Source organism: Mirounga angustirostris, unplaced genomic scaffold (genome assembly GCF_029215605.1).
Source record: "Mirounga angustirostris isolate CCGP_5_RB_7025 unplaced genomic scaffold, mMirAng1.0.hap1 SCAF_6, whole genome shotgun sequence".
Classification (NCBI taxonomy): domain Eukaryota; kingdom Metazoa; phylum Chordata; class Mammalia; order Carnivora; family Phocidae; genus Mirounga; species Mirounga angustirostris.
Genome location: NW_026991714.1, coordinates 2501963 through 2517829, shown reverse-complemented (window position 1 = coordinate 2517829; position 15867 = coordinate 2501963). Strand labels below are relative to the sequence as shown.

Genomic DNA, 15867 nt, shown 5'->3' with positions numbered 1-15867 from the left:
GGGTCCCGCGGCAGAGGGATGGTGAGGAAGGGCCACAGCTTGCCTGAATTGTCATTCTGTGGCTGAAGCTCGGCAGTTTTAAAACCAAAGGCGAACTTTCCCCTGCCACCCAGTATTTCCCATCAATTTTGATACGAACTCAGGGAACGAAAACAAATTTAAAATCCACCCTAACAAAGTAAATTAGAAAAGTGAATTCTGAGCCAGATGACAGATTTTTTCAAGGCAGATGGAGACTTCTTAGATTGGCTGCTTTTCGGGATTGATTTGCGGTTCGTCCTTTATCTGTGGGGCCATCAGAGCATAACTCTGTCGATGCCAAGTCCCCAGCGTGGTGGGCCTTGTGTACTGTCTCCGCTTCCGGAGGATTTACTTAGAACACAGGTAGTTACTTTTCAGGAAAACTGGAGGTGAGACAGCACACGCCTGCAGAGTGATTCTGGGTTTCCAAATAGTGGTGGCATCACAGGGCCCTGTGGGAGGGCGATGCTCTGTTGCACACGGTACTAGCATGGAGGCTGGGACTGGGAGGTGTTCGGTGTCTTGTCCGCTGTCACACGGGGGCCACTACGCAGGTGAGGAGGATGCGTCAGGCCCCAGACCGAGGCCCTCCACCCCCACTCCCCGGCCTCAGGCCCTGGGACATGGGCTCGGCCTGTGTCTTGTGGGTTCTGAGCTCTGCTCTTCCTTGGCTCTTGTTCAGACCGGCTAACGGAATAAAACTCTCCCCGGCCGCCTTGCGGACGTCCCCAGCACAGACTCCAACGTGCTTCTAGGTCACTGTTGGGGATGGTGTCTGTCGTTTCCCTCTCGGGTGTATAAATTGAGTTCTGTGTGCGTCCCCCCGGGGTGCACAGACCCGGTGTGCCCAGGACACCCCGTGGGGGGCGGAGGATGGTGCGTGATGAGAACGAGACAGGGGAAGGTGACCTGGCCCAGCCCTGCAGTGTAGGGGTGAAGCCAAGGCGCCCAGAGGGGAACGTTGGCTCTGGCGTCCAGCAGGCTTGAGCTCATGTCTGGCTCTACCATTGAATAGCTGTGTGTCCGTAAGCAACTTATTGAGCTTCTCTGACTCTCGTTTTCCTCGTCGGTCAAGGCAAATAACAGTGTCTACCTCATCAGGTTGTTGTGAGGATTAAAGGAAGGTCTGTAATGTATTACACGCTGATTCCATATAATTTTCTTCTCCTTTTCCAAGGGTGTTCAGAAAGACGGGGGCAGAGTTGGTCTAGAACCCAGATGTCTAGACGGCCCGTGCCGCCCCCTCCCTGCGGCCGTGCCGGCCTCCGTGGCTTCCCTCGCGTGTGCTGCCCGCCCCGCCTCCGCCCTGCACACCCGGCTGGGCCTCCGCAGCCGGAGACGCTGTGGTCTTGCAGTGACGTGCTAGTGAAGGGCAGCTTCGGCACCGGCGTCCCGAGACGCAGAGACTGGAGCGCGGCAGTGGGGACCGGGCTCCGCAGCAGGCCTAGGAGCCGGTCACAACGGCGTGCGAGAACCCCACGTCCTTTTCTCCTGTGCTCAAGCCACGGTGGGATTGCTCGGCGGTAGCTCACTTGTGTGGTTTGACTCGGGGCCTCAGGGCAAGAACGGCAACCACTTTTCAGGCTTGGCCGCGTGCCAGGCATTACGCCATACTCCGCGCGTTCACCAGCTCCTGCAAGCGCCCACGGGATAGGTAGCTAGTGTTCCAGTTCTGTGGATGCGGACACCGAGGGTCACAGCCAGGGAGTCATTTTCCCCAAGCCCCACAGGCAGTCGGAAGCAGAGCCACGATGCAGACGTACCCCGTCCAGCTCCACACTTGACCACCCTGCGGCTCAATACCCATTTGACTCCCTGGGTGCAGCCCAGGCCCTGGGGTTTTTCCGAGGAATGTGTGGACCAATTCAGTAAATCGGGTGGAGTCTGTGCCTATGGTGATGAGCAGGGAGGCTGATGGGTGCTGGGTCCCGACTGCAGAGAGGGTGCCCGCCGGTCAGCCTGTTGTCTGCCAAGCGCTGGAGAGGGCCACTCCTCAGAGCTCCTCACTCCTTCCTCGCCGGGGCCGCCGAGAGGGGCCCTTCGGGAGCTCACAGCCCAGCGGACGAGAACAGGGCAGAGAGGTCAGCGCCTGTGAGCCCAGTGCTTTGGCGGAAGGCTGTACCGACTCTGGGCCGGCTGCTGGTGTCTTTGCCTGGTCTGAGGGGCTGGAGGCCCCGCCACGGGGGAGAAGGCCAAGTGTGGCCAAGGGAGGCCCTTCCCGCACTGTGCAGCAGGGCAGAACGCAGGCCACACGTGGCATTGGGAACTTTCTGGTAGCCACAGCAAGGTAGCAGCGAGGGAAAAAATAATAAAAAAATAAATAAAAGTAGTAAGGAGATGGGGCGCCTGGGTGGCTCAGTCAGTTAAGTGGCTGCCTTTGGCTTGGGTCACGGTCTCAGGGTCCTGGGATCCATCCCCGCGTCAGGCTCCCTGCTCAGCGGGGAGCCTGCTTCTCCCTCTCCCTCTGCCTGCTTCTCTGCCTACTTGTGCTCTGTCTCTATCTCTCTGTCAAATAAAAAAGAAAAAAAAAAACCTTCAAAAAGTAGCAAGGAGGGGGGCCGGCTGGCTGAGTCAGGGGAGCATACAACTCCATCTCAGGGTTGTGGGTTTGATCCCCATGTTGGGTGTAGAGATTACTTAATAAGATCTTTTAAAAATGAAAAAAAGTAAGGAGGAGTAGGACAAATGAATTTTAGTAATATATTTCATTTAACTCAGTCTACTCAAAATATTGCTATCTTGGCATGTAAACAGTATTGAAAGAATTGATATTTTACATTCCTCCATTTTTTTGTATTAAGTCTCTAAAACCTCGTGGGTATTTTATACTGAGTCTCTCACTTCAAACCGGCACGTTAGCGGTGCCCTGCAGCGGCCCCAGTGGCTCCCAGCTCCCCGTGGGCAGGACAGGAGGCAGTCATGCGCCCCCACCCCGGCCTCTCTCCCACCTGCCCTTCCCGGTTTATTCCACAGCAGTGCTCGTGCTCAGGCGCACGTCAGCCCGGCCCCACGGGTTCTCTGGGCCTCCGGCCTCTCCCTTCCGGCCCACTCTGGCCTCTGCCATCAGACCTGTGCTAACCGAGGCTTGCCCTGATCCCGCGAGCCCCAGGAAGCCTTCAGCAGCTGGCCCCAGCCTCTCCCCGGTCATTGCGATGTGCCTCAGCGTTTCCCAAGCCTTCAGACGCCCCCTCATTTAATTCCCACAGCTGCTCCTGAGACAGGTGGGCTGGCCACGTTGTTCAGGTGGAGAGACTCAGCGTTCCAGAGTTTCCTAAGACCACCCCCCCCCCCCCCCCGCCGCCCTGGCTCGCACGCGGCAGAGTGGGGGTGGAAACCGCGTTTTCTCTGCTTTATGTCCTGTTCTCTCCTGTCCGATCCTTCCCTCCGCCCCGGGTCACACTGATGGCCTCGGAGCTGCTCTCTCACACTGTTCCTCCCCTCCCGCTGAGCTGCCCCTCGGGACTCGGCCCTTCCTCCCGCACTCTGCCCCGTGGGCCGCCTCTCCCGTTCCTTCTTTGGCCTTCTTTCTCCCCAGTCCACCTTGTCCTTACAAACACACTTCAACACGCATTTTCTTGTTTAATGCTTTGTGTGCAGGATGGAATTGTAGAAATCTGGGAGACTGAGGACTGTGGGAGCTTCAGCAGTTCTGACTGCAGCTTGATGGCACTCCCTGCGTACGCCCGAGGAGAGGCTAGAGCTCCCTTCCACTTCAGGAGGCTGTGAGTTTAGTCCTGACTTCTCTGCACTGTGGAGACCACTCAGACTCTTGAGGACAAGTGTGTGCGTGTTGTCATACTTGGATGTCTGCAGAGTTCCTTGGCACGTATTGTCTGATTTTATTTTTCAGCTCCTATTTGTTGAATATCTGCTGTGTTCTGGAGCTGCTGTGTGCTCTGGAGAACAGGAGACAACAGCTTATCGGTAAATGGGGAAAGGAGACATGAAATGATCCCCAAAGCACCAAATGACTGGTCAGCTCTGAGCGAGCACTACAGGGAAGACTTCAGGGGAGACCCGCATAGCGGGGTATCAGCGAAGGCCTCGCGGAGGGAGAGGCGTTTGTGCCGACCCTGGCGAGTGAGTGTGTGATGACCTCGGGGAACGGCGGGCTGCTGGGGTTGCCGTGCAGGAGGAAGGCCGAGGGCAGCCGCTGGGGGACCTGTAGGCTGGGCTAGGATTTGGATGCCGGGAAAGCACTCCCAGGTTCTGATGTGTCTCTTTAAAAGATCGCTGTGTAGAGAACGGCTGGATTCTGGGGAGGGGAGCGGTCGTCCTGGGGGAGGGGCCAGAGGGGCAGGGACAGGTGGGTCCAGACCTAGCAGAGGGTAATAGCAGTAGGACTTGGCGGCGACTCGATTTACAGGGTGTCCGAGGTAATCGGGCTCCGGCGTTCACCTCAGGAGGAGACGTTTGCTCAGGAGTAGGGCTGGGCTCGGCTGGGAGGTGGGTTTCCGCTTGCACAGGTCGGCTTCGAGGCTTCGGTGGGGGGATTCGGCGCTCCCAGTCACCCTTGGACAAAAGTGGTATTTTCCACATTTGTCGTTGAGAAATGGGGGGCTTCTCAGCGGGGTGACAGCCAGGAGAAGGCTGAGCTTGAGCCCGTATTTCACCCCGGAAGTGTGTTTTCCTGACCGTAGTGCGTGGGCCATGTGTGAAACACTGGTGTTGAAGCTCAGCCCCCAGAGCTCAGCCTCCCCGCACACACGGCTGTGGGCCTGGGGTGACGTGCCGTCTGAGAGCTGCGTGGAAGCAGAGGACCAGGCACACCGGGCTCGTCCTCACCTCTCCGTCTCTCGTCCACTCACCGTCTGTGGCCCTCACCTCTGGCACGTTGAGTGTCGGCCGCCTGGTGTGGACCTTGAGTGGATTTGCATAGGACTTCGCACCGTCAGGGAAGCTGACGAACGAGGCCTCTGTGACCCTCATACTGGCCTCGAAAGGAGGCGCGTGCACAGCCCTTCAGCAGACGTGGGGCACGAGCACGCTGCATGCCCCAGATGCTGCCCCGGGCCGTGGCCGGCAGCCTTGACCTGGAGGGCTAAGGTCCACTGGGGACCCTGGGGACGGTGCGTTCAGGACTCCACACAGTGACGGTTCCCTGAACGGCCGTCACCTGGGCTGCTTGTGGAAGCGGAGATAGATTGCACACCACAGAGCCGCTGAGTCGGGTCCCGGCCGGAGCGTCGAGTGAGTCCCACGCCTCTCTGCAGCCAGGACGTGACCTGGCCGCCCCCTGGTTTACAGCTGACGGGACCCCCATGCGCGGAAGTCAGGCGGGCGGGAGACAGAACTGGGATTAGCTCCTGAGTGTCCTTGATTCCAAACCCAGCTGTTTTATACCGCACCCTTCGAGGCCTTAACTTTTCACCCTGGTTCTGATCCACACTGCTCATGTTTGATCTGTGCCCCTTGTGTCCCAGTGTTTTCAAGGACACGAGCTCGAAGGGGACGTGTGTGTCTTCCCTTCACCGTGGGGATGTGCAGGCCTGGGAGTATTCGCCAGCTTCCGACCGTGGGGAACATTCCACCCAGACGCGGAATCCTGGGGAAGTTAGGGTGCCGGGAGGCTGCTTCGAGCTCCTCCACCCTGGAAGATAAGGGAGACCAGACCAGTAAGACCAGGTCAGGGTTCAGCAAGTGTGGACTTTATCTAGAACGAAGGTCCTGGCCAGGTAGCTCTTTCCTGGTTTCCTGCTGCTCCTGGCTTCGGGGAGGGGCCTGGGAACGTGACTTTGCCCAAACGCAGGGGACCTTGGTCAGCCCACGTATGGTGTGCGATCTAATCTCTGTGTATTTATCGTGTTATCTTCCCAGACCTACAGGGCATGTGTGTTCTAATCTGCATCCCGTGAGCTCACGTGTGTCATGTATGTATCGTGTGTGCGCGTGTGTTGTCCCATGTACATATGTTCTGTGTGCATGTATGCGCGTGTGTGGAAAAGAAAATAGGAGGAAAGGTCCACTAAAGGCCAGTTAGATCTTCCTAGGGCCACAGGTGAGATAACTTCTCCTTTAGGGGCACAGACCTTGAAGTCAGGTGAATCCTAACTCCACTTACTTAGCCCCCGTGTTCGCTCTGAGTATGGGGTGAGCTACCCACATGGCCAGACTTCGTGATGATTCCGTGGATGGTGTATGTCGGGTGGTCAGCAGCTGCCTGGAAGGTGGGAGGCACTTAGTAACTGGTATCCAGGAACAGGGACATTCTAGGCTGTTCCTCTGCTCCACGTTGCCAGTTGGATGGAATAAGGATGGGGAGGGCAGGAGCTCCCACCAGCCGACGGTCACTGAGTGAGATCAGAAGCACAGTGGTGCCGAACTCCCCCCATCTCCAAGAAACCAGAAACCTGTATCTTGTTAATGTGAAATTGCCTGATCTTTAATTTTTAACAATTGCCCGATCTTCAATTTTTAACTAATTTTTAAAAAATAAACACACACACACACACCCCCATAGGCCAACAGAAGGGATATGTGGACACTTTTGACTTTGCACTCTGGAAGGCCACCAGACGTTTCCGGGCTGCATCACGCACCTGTGGGCTGCGATGAGGAGGGCGTCTTCAGCCTATATTTGCAGGTGGCTCTTTGGGGCCTCCTGCTGCTGGAGAGCCTACCGGAAAGTACTCGCTGAGACCTTTGCCCTCTAGCAGGTGACAGGGAGCGGAGTCGAGGGAGGGACACCGGCGCGCAGGGTGTGGGCCCAGCGAAAGGACAAGGAAATGGCAGATTTCTGTGAACTGATACAGAGTCACTTTGAGGGTAGGTTAAACGAAAAAGGCAAAGTGTGAATACATGAGATACTCCCTATTGTGTAAGCAAGAAAGGAAAAAGAATATTTCTGCGTATTTGCTTAACTTCCCAGGAAGAAATCCAGAAAGGAAGCCGAAGACAAATGGAAATGTTTCCTTGGAGGAGTGGGAGGACGGGATAGGGACAGTTCTGAATGTACTTTTTTTTTTTTTTAAAGATTGTATTTATTTTCTAACAGAGAGAGACACAGCGAGAGAAGGAACACAAGCAGGGGGAGTGGGAGAGGGAGAAGCAGGCTTCCCGCCGAGCAGGGAGCCCGACGTGGGGCTCGATCCCAGGACCCCGGGATCATGACCTGAGCCGAAGGCAGACGCTTAACAACTGAGCCACCCAGGCGCCGCCCTAATGTACTTCTTTTAAAGTATCATTTTGAGTTTTCAATGGTGTAAATGCTTAGCAAGTTCAAAAAATGAAATTAGATAAATAAGTCTGAGAAAAGCAAACCCCCAAATTAAGCGCAAATCAGAAAAGAAGCCTGCATGCATTGCAGATGGATGGGCACGAAGGTGGTGGGACGCAGTCCAAGGACCAAAGGAACTGCAGGGAGACTCCCACCTCATGAGTTGGTGCGGTGTTCCTGCCACCGTCCGGCGTGTATCCTGCAGCAGGCAAACGAGCAAATGCGTTGCTTTTGTGTGGGACCCAGGTTCTCACTATGGGAGAGAGCGGCTAAAGTAACAGAATTGGGGAGGACGAGGAATGACCCTGTCATGCCACAGTCACACTGGAGACTTTCATGTGAACTCTCCCTTCCTGCACAAATATCCTGCCTGCCAAAGGGGCTGGAGGAGCAGCAGCCTGGCCGCAGGGAGCACCCGGCACCCAGACCCTATCTCTTGTATGTGTCCCGCTGAAAGGAACCAGGGCTCCCCACAGGAATGTTCGACTGCACGTCCGGCTCAGGGAAGGTACGAGGTAAGCCGGGAGCATCTGGTTGTCCAGAAGGCAAGGATGCACTCGAAGACGGATGGTGACACTTGAAAGGAACAGGAGCTCCTACCAGCCAAATGCAGCACCTCCCACGGTTTTTAAAAAGTGATGAGGAGGGGGCCCTGGTGGCTCAGTCGGTGATGCATCTGCCTTCGGCTCAGGTCATGATCTCAGCGTCCCGGGATGGAGTCCCGCTTTGGGCTCCCTGCTTGGCGGGGATCCTGCTTCTCCCTCTCCCTCTGCCTGCCACTCCCCCTGCTCGTGCTCAAGCTCGCTTGCTCTCTCTGATAAATAAATAAAATCTTTAAAAACTCATGATTACAGGGATGCCTGGCCAGCTCAGTCAGTGGAGTTGTGCAACTCTTGATCTCAGGATCTTGAGTTCGAGTCCCATGTTGGGCGTGGAGATTTCTAAAAAAAAAAAAAAAAAGGACTTTAAAAAACAAAACAAACACATTAAAAAGAAAAGTCATGATGGTAAAAATGGACTATAATGCATTGCTTTGGGGAAACAATTCATGCATTCACGACACCACTCCAGAAGAGGGAGAATACGACATTCTCTACAAGAGACCGCGCACTGGTAGATGTAGAAGGAACAATTCAAATATCACCCCAGATCACCCGCTCATTCAAATGGGAAATCTGCTTGTACTGCTGTGAACTCCCAGGAGTGATAGAACCTAGTGGAACCAGAAATGAGCATCACTTATGTAATACTCTCTTAAAAGCCTTGATGTGAATCTAATCATGCAGAGACAGACAAGTCCCTTGCAGGCCGTCCACAAAGACGACCGGCCTGAGCTCTCCCACACACCGGTGTTCAGCGTGGGTGGGGGTTCTGGATCCAATGAACGCCAGGGAGCCCCAGTAAATGCGATCTGCGCTCCACGGTGGGACCTGGTCCGAGGCCATTGGAGCACAACGTGGAGAGGAGTGATAGACAGTTGGGGGGTGGAGTGGGGACATGTACGAGGTCATCTTTCTGTGTCAAAGAACTGCTGGGTGTGTTGATGTCACTCCGGTTGTATAGAAGCCCGAAGGTCTTGGGGGATCTATGCTGACATATTTAGGGATAAAGTACCATGCGGTCTTCTAGCTTTGAAATGGGGGGGGGAATGTATAATCAGAAAAATCAAGCAAGTGGAAATGTTAATTGGTGGGTCTGGATGAAGGCTGTATGGGTATTCATCGTGCCACTTCCTCAACGTGGGTTTGAAATTTTTCAGAGTAAAATCTTGGGGTGAGGGACATGCGGGCTGCCGTGGCCAGGGGAAGCGTGGTGGGGTCACTGCCATCCGACCAGAGCCTTGAGAAGCAGGGAGAGAGGGTGGGGGCCGTCGCTGGCAGCGGCAGAGTGGGCACACCGGGGCCCTGGGCAGTGAGGTGGGAACGACAGGTCCCCATCGGGGACCCAGAGAAGGCCGCTGCAGGGGAGCGGAGACGGGGATGTTGCAGTCATCCAGGACTGTGGCTGGAAGCCACGGCCGGCCGTGGTGGCGCAGGGCTTACTGAGAAGCCGGGCCGGCCATCTGCCTCGCGGCTGCCATTTAGCAAGCTCCAAATTCGGGGGTGAGTCTGCACTCTTCCCGGGCCTTCCCCACACCCATCAGGTGCAGGTGTAGGCCGATTGGAATCCGATCTCTGCTGCCGCATTTCCACGGGAATGTCATCAGGAAGAGGGGAGCCCGCGTCGAAGTTCTCTCTTCTCTGACGGCCCCTGTTTCATGCCAAACTACATTCCTCCCACCTCCCTCCGCCCTCGTCTCTCAGATTTTAACCTTGCCGTGGTCTCCCTCAGCGTCTCTGCTCAGGCTCAAAGCCCAGCAGGCCCCACAGCCTGGGAGGGGGGGTTCTCCATCCAGTTGCGCTGCCGCTTCTGTGCAGGGTTTCCCTCCGTGAAGCTCTCAGAGGGAAAATGTCCTGCTGGAGTGACTCTCGTCCATGCCCCGGATGCCCTCCACAGCCTCGTGGGCCTTCGATTATATGCAGTAGCGCTCGGCCGGCTCACGTGCAGAGCAGAGCAGGTTGAGAGCTCCCCGCTGCCAGGCTTTGAGACCGGCCTGGGAAGCCAGTGGGCCGCAGAGGCCAGCGGCGGCCAGGAGGAGGCCCGAGCTGTCCCAGATGAAACGGGCTTTCTCCTGAGCTGGCGAGGAGGAGGAGTTCCCGCCTGTGTGCGGTCACCCAGTGGTGGGTTGTGTGGGTCCGGCCAAAGACAGCAGATGAGCGGCTGGAATAGAAGGCCTCTCGGGGTGGGGGCCCCCGTGTCTGTGAGCAAGTTCTCTACGTTCGCCTCACCCACTCGCTGCGTGACCGCGCCTCATGTTTGTGCCTTGGCAGCGCCGTCCGGTAGGACTCTCTGCGGTGATGCGCACGGTCCAGGGGCTAGCCACGAGCCACACGTAGCTCTGAAGACCTTGAGACATGGCCTGTGCAGCTGAGAAACTGAATCTTAAGTGTTATTTTGAGTGTAAATTCGCATAGCTCCGTGTGGCTCGAGTGCAGTTACCGTCCGCACATTCTAGAACACTTACTGCTGAACTCAGGGGAGGGCCCGCTGTGGGTGGAGCGGTCGGGTCATTTGAAGACGGCCGGAAGTTGGAGCTGCTGGCTGTGCCCCCTCGTGTCTGGCTTCCAGACGCGGTACCGGCCGTGGGGTAGGAAGGACATCCAGGGGGCAGGCCCAGTATGGGCAGAGGCAGGAGCCAGAAACCAGAGCAGGTGAAGGACCGTAGGCAGACCAGCAACGAGCTCAGCGCTGCCTGAGCCCCGCCGTGGTGGGCCCACAGCCACCCCGGGCAGCCCCGCAGTCGGGGGGAGGCGGTCCCCTGCGCGTCCCTGCCTCTGCGGCACCGTGGTCCCAGGGGCTGTGGGAGGACCGGCAGGAGTCCCTGCTGCACGCCGTGGCCCAGCTTCCCCGAGGACCATAGCGAAGCTCTGCAAAGGTTCCGGGCAGCAAGGTGCATCTTCGCAGGGTGACTCCCCTGCACCCTGGCTGGTTTCCAGTCCCAGGCCCTTCTGAGCTCAGTTGTGGCTTTTTCTGAACGAGCCCACTCCAGTGTCTTGTCTGGTTTATGTCTTGTTTTGTTCTGTTTTTCTTCCTCCTTTCCTGCGTCTCTCTCCTGGGCTCCGCACTCTGTTCTTCCCTGGTGCCCTCTCTCTCTGATCCAAAGATCAGCCAGTAAGAAGCAGTCGCACCTGTCCAGGTAAGAGGGGTGCCAGGTGAGGGGGAAAAGACCCCCCCCTTTAACTGTAAAAGTGATTTATGTTGTGTTGTATGTATTACTTGAAGCAACTGCACCTTCACACGACTGAGAACGTAAAGGGTACATTCAAGAACGTGAGAAGCTTGTAGCTCCAGCCCTGTGTCCCGGGTACCCAGGGTGCGGGTTTCTCTTGTGTCCTCCCAGAGTTGTTTCAGACATTCTGTGCGCATGCAAACAAGTATGGAAACACATAGAAACAAATAATTCCCTGTGCGCATAATTCCGCTCCTTGTCGTCTTCACTCTGCAACACATCCTGAGGCCGTTGCTTTCCGCTCCCAGCTTACACCTTGCACGCAGCTGAGCGCCCTGCAGTCACACTGCGGTTTAGGGAACCAGCCGCCCGTGGGAACAGTTACAAGAGTCTGTGCTTTGCCCCTGCACACAGTGCCTCCATGAATATTCTGCCTGGTCATTTGCTGTAGATATGCCTGGGAGACCCCCTCGGAGGGGCAGCAGGTACACTCTTCCGGAAAGGAGAGGCATGGCAATGATCGAGCTTACCCCGATCTTACAAGATCGGGTGGTAAATCTGGTTTGGTAACCTGGGGTACCTTGTTGGTTTGGGGTCTTAACAGTGGCTAAGCAATGTGCCTCAGGCTGGCTGCCGGCAGGGGGTGGATGTGAGTTGGAATACTACCACCAGACCGGCCAGACTCCTCCCATAGCCCACGGGGTAAGTGGCGTGTTCAGAGGCTTGGGCCATTGCCCTGCCCTTCCTATCTAGAGAAGTGCATGCTAGTTACCCAACAGGTTAGTATCAAACGTCCAGTTACCCTCCTGGAGACACCGGTTTGGAGGGGGACGGCAAGACGAAGTCCGAGTGCGGGAGGCCTTCTGCACCCACCACCGTCCTCTGCTGGGTGCACATGGGTCTCCATGTGGTTTTGACCCTCCACAATCTTGCTTTCCAGTCTCCCTTTTCTTTGCAAATCATCGCCTAAAACTAACTAGCTTTTTTGTTTTTTCCTTTTTCTTGCATTCATTTTCTCTGCTGCTTCGTTCTGTTCCATCAGCCCCATTGCAGCCTGGTAAGACCCAATAAGCGTGTGTGTCTGTGCACATCCCGTCCTTTGCACTGTCTCTTTGTCTCCTGACTCCAGGGAGGGCTCTTGCCCTTCATGCCTTGCTGGGTATCAAAGAGACCATGCTTGCCTTGCCAGCCCAGGATTCCAAAGAGGCAGTGTTGGCAGTGGTGTAGGCCTGGCTAATCTCCCACCAGACTCAGCGGGTTCTGGGTGAGAGGGTTGGCCTCTCTTTACCCAAGACTCGGGGCCCCTTTTACCAGCACCTAAGGCTGGCCCCTCCCCTCCCAACTCACCAATGTGCTTTCCTTATTACCCTCCAGGTTAAGTAGCCTGTCTTTGGGAGAGCCGGCGCCTGAACGCAGGTCCCCTTCCCACCTCCGCCAGCCCTCCGATGCCTCTGAGGCAGCAGGTAAACTTGGGGCATTAACACATTGACACAGATGTGAACACCCACACAGACAGATTTTAGCTTGTATTATTGAGCTTGTGATATGTGGTAGGCATGACGTTGCATGTTTTATATAAATTAGCTCATTTGTTCTTCTGTCAGTCTAGAAAGTAATGTTATCCTGCTTTACAGATGAGGAAGCTGAGGCACAGAGGGTTCAGAAACTTGCCCCAGTGCCCAAGCACAGAGGGGACAGAGGCAGGGCCTGAAACCCGTCGGGTTCTAGCTCTGGAACTCACGCTCTGTCCCCCGCAGGAGGTGGTCACACGTTGGCAGGCGCGTGTGACGTCTGGTTCACACAACCAGGGATGGGGCCGGCTGGCAGTCACAGCCTTCTTTCTTTTCCTCTACGTTCTGTGCGTGGACATACGTTTTCTCTTCCCACGCACTCTTTCCTGGATTCGGCAGGGCCAGCGTGGTGTTGTACCTGCCATGCCCGTTGAGCTTCATTTGATGGAAATTCGGCCTCCCTTGGGCTTCGGTCACAGGGCTGCTTCTCTGTCACACCTCTTAAGTGGGGCCGCGGCCCTGCCCCTTCTCTGGCCAGCCTCACCCGGCCAGAGCCAGAGAGACAGACCCGAGCAAGATAGACGGCTCGGTGCTGGGAGGAGGGTCAACCCTCAGGTGGAACGCAGAGTCGGTGACAGGGTCTGTCACTCGCCAAGCATAGTGTTTGGACAGGAGGAGTCTGGGGAATCGGTTAGTCTGGAAAGGCCTTCTGGGCCTTCCTGGGCTGGTCCGAGCTCGTACGCACCAACCTTCTAGCGACTGTGCCTCCCTGACCCCTTCTTTCTTTGTCACCTCTTGTCAGGTCTTGTTCAGCGCTGTGTCATTATCCAGAAGGACCAGCATGGCTTCGGCTTCACGGTCAGTGGGGACCGTATCGTTCTGGTGCAGTCTGTGCGGCCTGGTGAGTGCTGCCTGCCCGTCCATACACGGCAGCCACGTGTGCACAGCCGAGTGTGCAAGAGCCGCGTGTTCATAGCCAAGTGTGTGAGAGTGCGTGTGTGCAGGCGAGTGTGTGAGAGCACATGTGCAAGAGCCGCCTGTGTGTAGGCAAGTGTGCGAGAGCTGCGTGTGTGCCGCCGTGTGTGTGCAGCCAAGTGTGAGAGCCGCGTGTGTGCCGAGCGTGAGAGCCGCGTGTTCATAGACAAGTGTGTGAGAGTGCATGTGTGCAGGCGAGTGTGTGAGAGCGCGTGTGCAAGAGCTGCTTGTGTGCAGGCGAGTGTGCAAGAGCTACGTGTGTGCAGCCAAGTGTGAGAGCTGCGTGTGTGCCGAGCGTGAGAGCCGCGTGTTCATAGACAAGTGTGTGTGCAGCCGAGTGTGCAAGAGCCGCGTGTTCATAGCCAAGTGTGTGAGAGTGCGTGTGTGCAGGCGAGTGTGTGAGAGCGCATGTGCGCAGCTGCGTGTGCAAGAGCCGCCTGTGTGCGGGCAAGTGTGCGAGAGCTGCGTGTGTGCCGCTGTGTGTGTGCAGCCAAGTGTGAGAGCCGCGTGTGTGCCGAGCGTGAGAGCCGCGTGTTCATAGACAAGTGTGTGAGAGCGCGTGTGCGCCGAGCGTGAGAGCCGCGTGTTCATAGACAAGTGTGTGAGAGCGCGTGTGCGCAGCCGAGTGTACGAGAGCTGCGTGTTCATAGCCAAGTGTGTGAGAGCGCGTGTGTGCAGCCGTGTGTGCAAGAGCCGCCTGTGTGCAGGCAAGTGTGCGAGAGCTGCGTGTGTGTGCAGCCAAGTGTGAGAGCCGCGTGTGCGAGAGCCATGTGTGTGCAGTCGAGTGTGTGAGAGCCGCGTGTTCATAGCCAAGTGTGTGAGAGCGCGTGTGTGCAGCCACGTGTGCAAGAGCCGCTTGTGTGCAGGCAAGTGTGTGAGAGCGCGTGTGCGTAGCCACCTGTGTGCAGGCGAGTGTGTGAGAGCCACCTGTTTGTAGACAAGTGTGTGAGCGCGTGTGTGCAGCTGAGTGTGAGAGCCACGTGTTCATATCCAAGTGTGTGAGAGTGCATGTGTGCAGCTGAGTGTGCAAGAGCCGCATGTGCGCAGCCTAGTGTGCAAGAGCCGCGTGTTCGTAGCCAAGTGTGTGAGAGCGCGTGTGTGCAAGAGCCTCCTGTGTGCAGGCGAGTGTGCGAGAGCTGCGTGTGTGCCGCCGTGTGTGTGCAGCCAAGCGTGTGCGAGAGCCGTGTGTGTGCAGCTGGGTGTGCAAGAGCCGCGTGTGCGGCCGCCGTGGGAGCCAGAGAACGTGCGCGTGGCGGGTTCTGGGCGTGAATGCCTGGCTCTAGACCTGGTCCCGTCTGGGGACGTCTCCAGAGCTCGGCGCCACGGGACAGGATTTCTAGGGGTCACGCTTGATGCTCTCCGGCTGGGAAGGGGAAGAACAGCAGAGTGGCCCTCAGGACGTCAGGGAGCCCCTCGCACTGGGTCAGAAGACGCTGTGGCGGATTAGAGACCCCACTTTACAGTTGGGGATGATGCGCCAGCCCAAGCGGTTGCCTGCGTTTGCAGATGCACTGATCTTAAATGGTAAATGACCAAAGGAGGAGTGACGAGTGACGAGTGCGGGACAACAGGGAGGAGGCGGCGGCGAGAGATCGGCAGTTTGCGGCTGAAGCCTCCCTGGAAGACGTGGGATTTCAGGAATAGTCTGGAAGGGGGGAGTGAAAACTCGCTGGCAGGCTAGGAAGCGGGTGGGAGGGCCTGTACGCAGGCCGGTCCAGGTCGGTCCAGCCAGCGCTTACGGGCGCCCTCGGCTAACACTGGTGAGCAGGAAGGAGTGCGGAAGCGTGTGAAGCAAGTGTCCCTAAAAGGAGTGAACCTCAGGGATGGGGCTGGGCGGCGACTTGGAGAGCGTCACGGGCTCACGGCGGCGGCATGGCGGGCTCGGTCCCAGACCGCCACAGTAAAGCAAATAGCGCCGTAAAGCGAGTCACACACGTTTTGGTTTCCAGGTGCGTGGGGTGAGCCATACCGTGGTTTGCCATGTGCGGTAGCATTAGGTCTAAAACCACGACACACGAGCCTTCGCGAAAAGCACCTTCTTGCTCATCAGCCGGTCACAGCCTTTGTGCCGGCGGCGGTCTTGCCTCTGCGTCAGTGGCTGCCGAGGCGGCAGTGGCCATGGCAGTCTCCGAACATCAGACGCTGAAGTTTGCGGCATCAATGGGCCCCTCCTTCCGTGGACGATGTCCCGCAGCACTTCTCAGAGCTGGAGCCGGTCCTCTCCCACGCTGCCTCTGTGTGATCCGCTAGGTTTGTCCGAAATCCGTCGAGGTCATGGCCGCGGTCTTCACAGCATCCCCTCCAGGAGGAGCTCCCCCATGGGGAAAGCACGTGCTTGGCTCCTCCGTAAGGAGAGCTCCACGTGCGTTCAGATC

General features: G+C 57.0%; 1 protein-coding gene across 10 annotated transcripts in view; it reads left to right on the top strand.

Moving 5' to 3' along the window:
* ARHGEF11 (Rho guanine nucleotide exchange factor 11) overlaps window positions 1–15867 on the top strand; it is an 84077-nt gene that overhangs the window by 29102 nt on the left and 39108 nt on the right. For 7 of the 10 annotated variants that reach the window (XM_064593751.1, XM_054507880.2, XM_064593749.1 and 4 more), the window contains 2 exons: window positions 12381–12469; window positions 13320–13418. The exons of 1 other annotated variant lie outside the window; for it this stretch is intronic. In XM_064593751.1, coding sequence (XP_064449821.1) covers window positions 12381–12469; window positions 13320–13418 — 188 coding nt within the window. Of the gene's footprint in view, window positions 1–10940; window positions 10974–12380; window positions 12470–13319; window positions 13419–15867 lie in introns of those variants that run through there. 2 more of the 10 variants (XM_054507877.2, XM_064593752.1) reach the window with 2 other exon arrangements.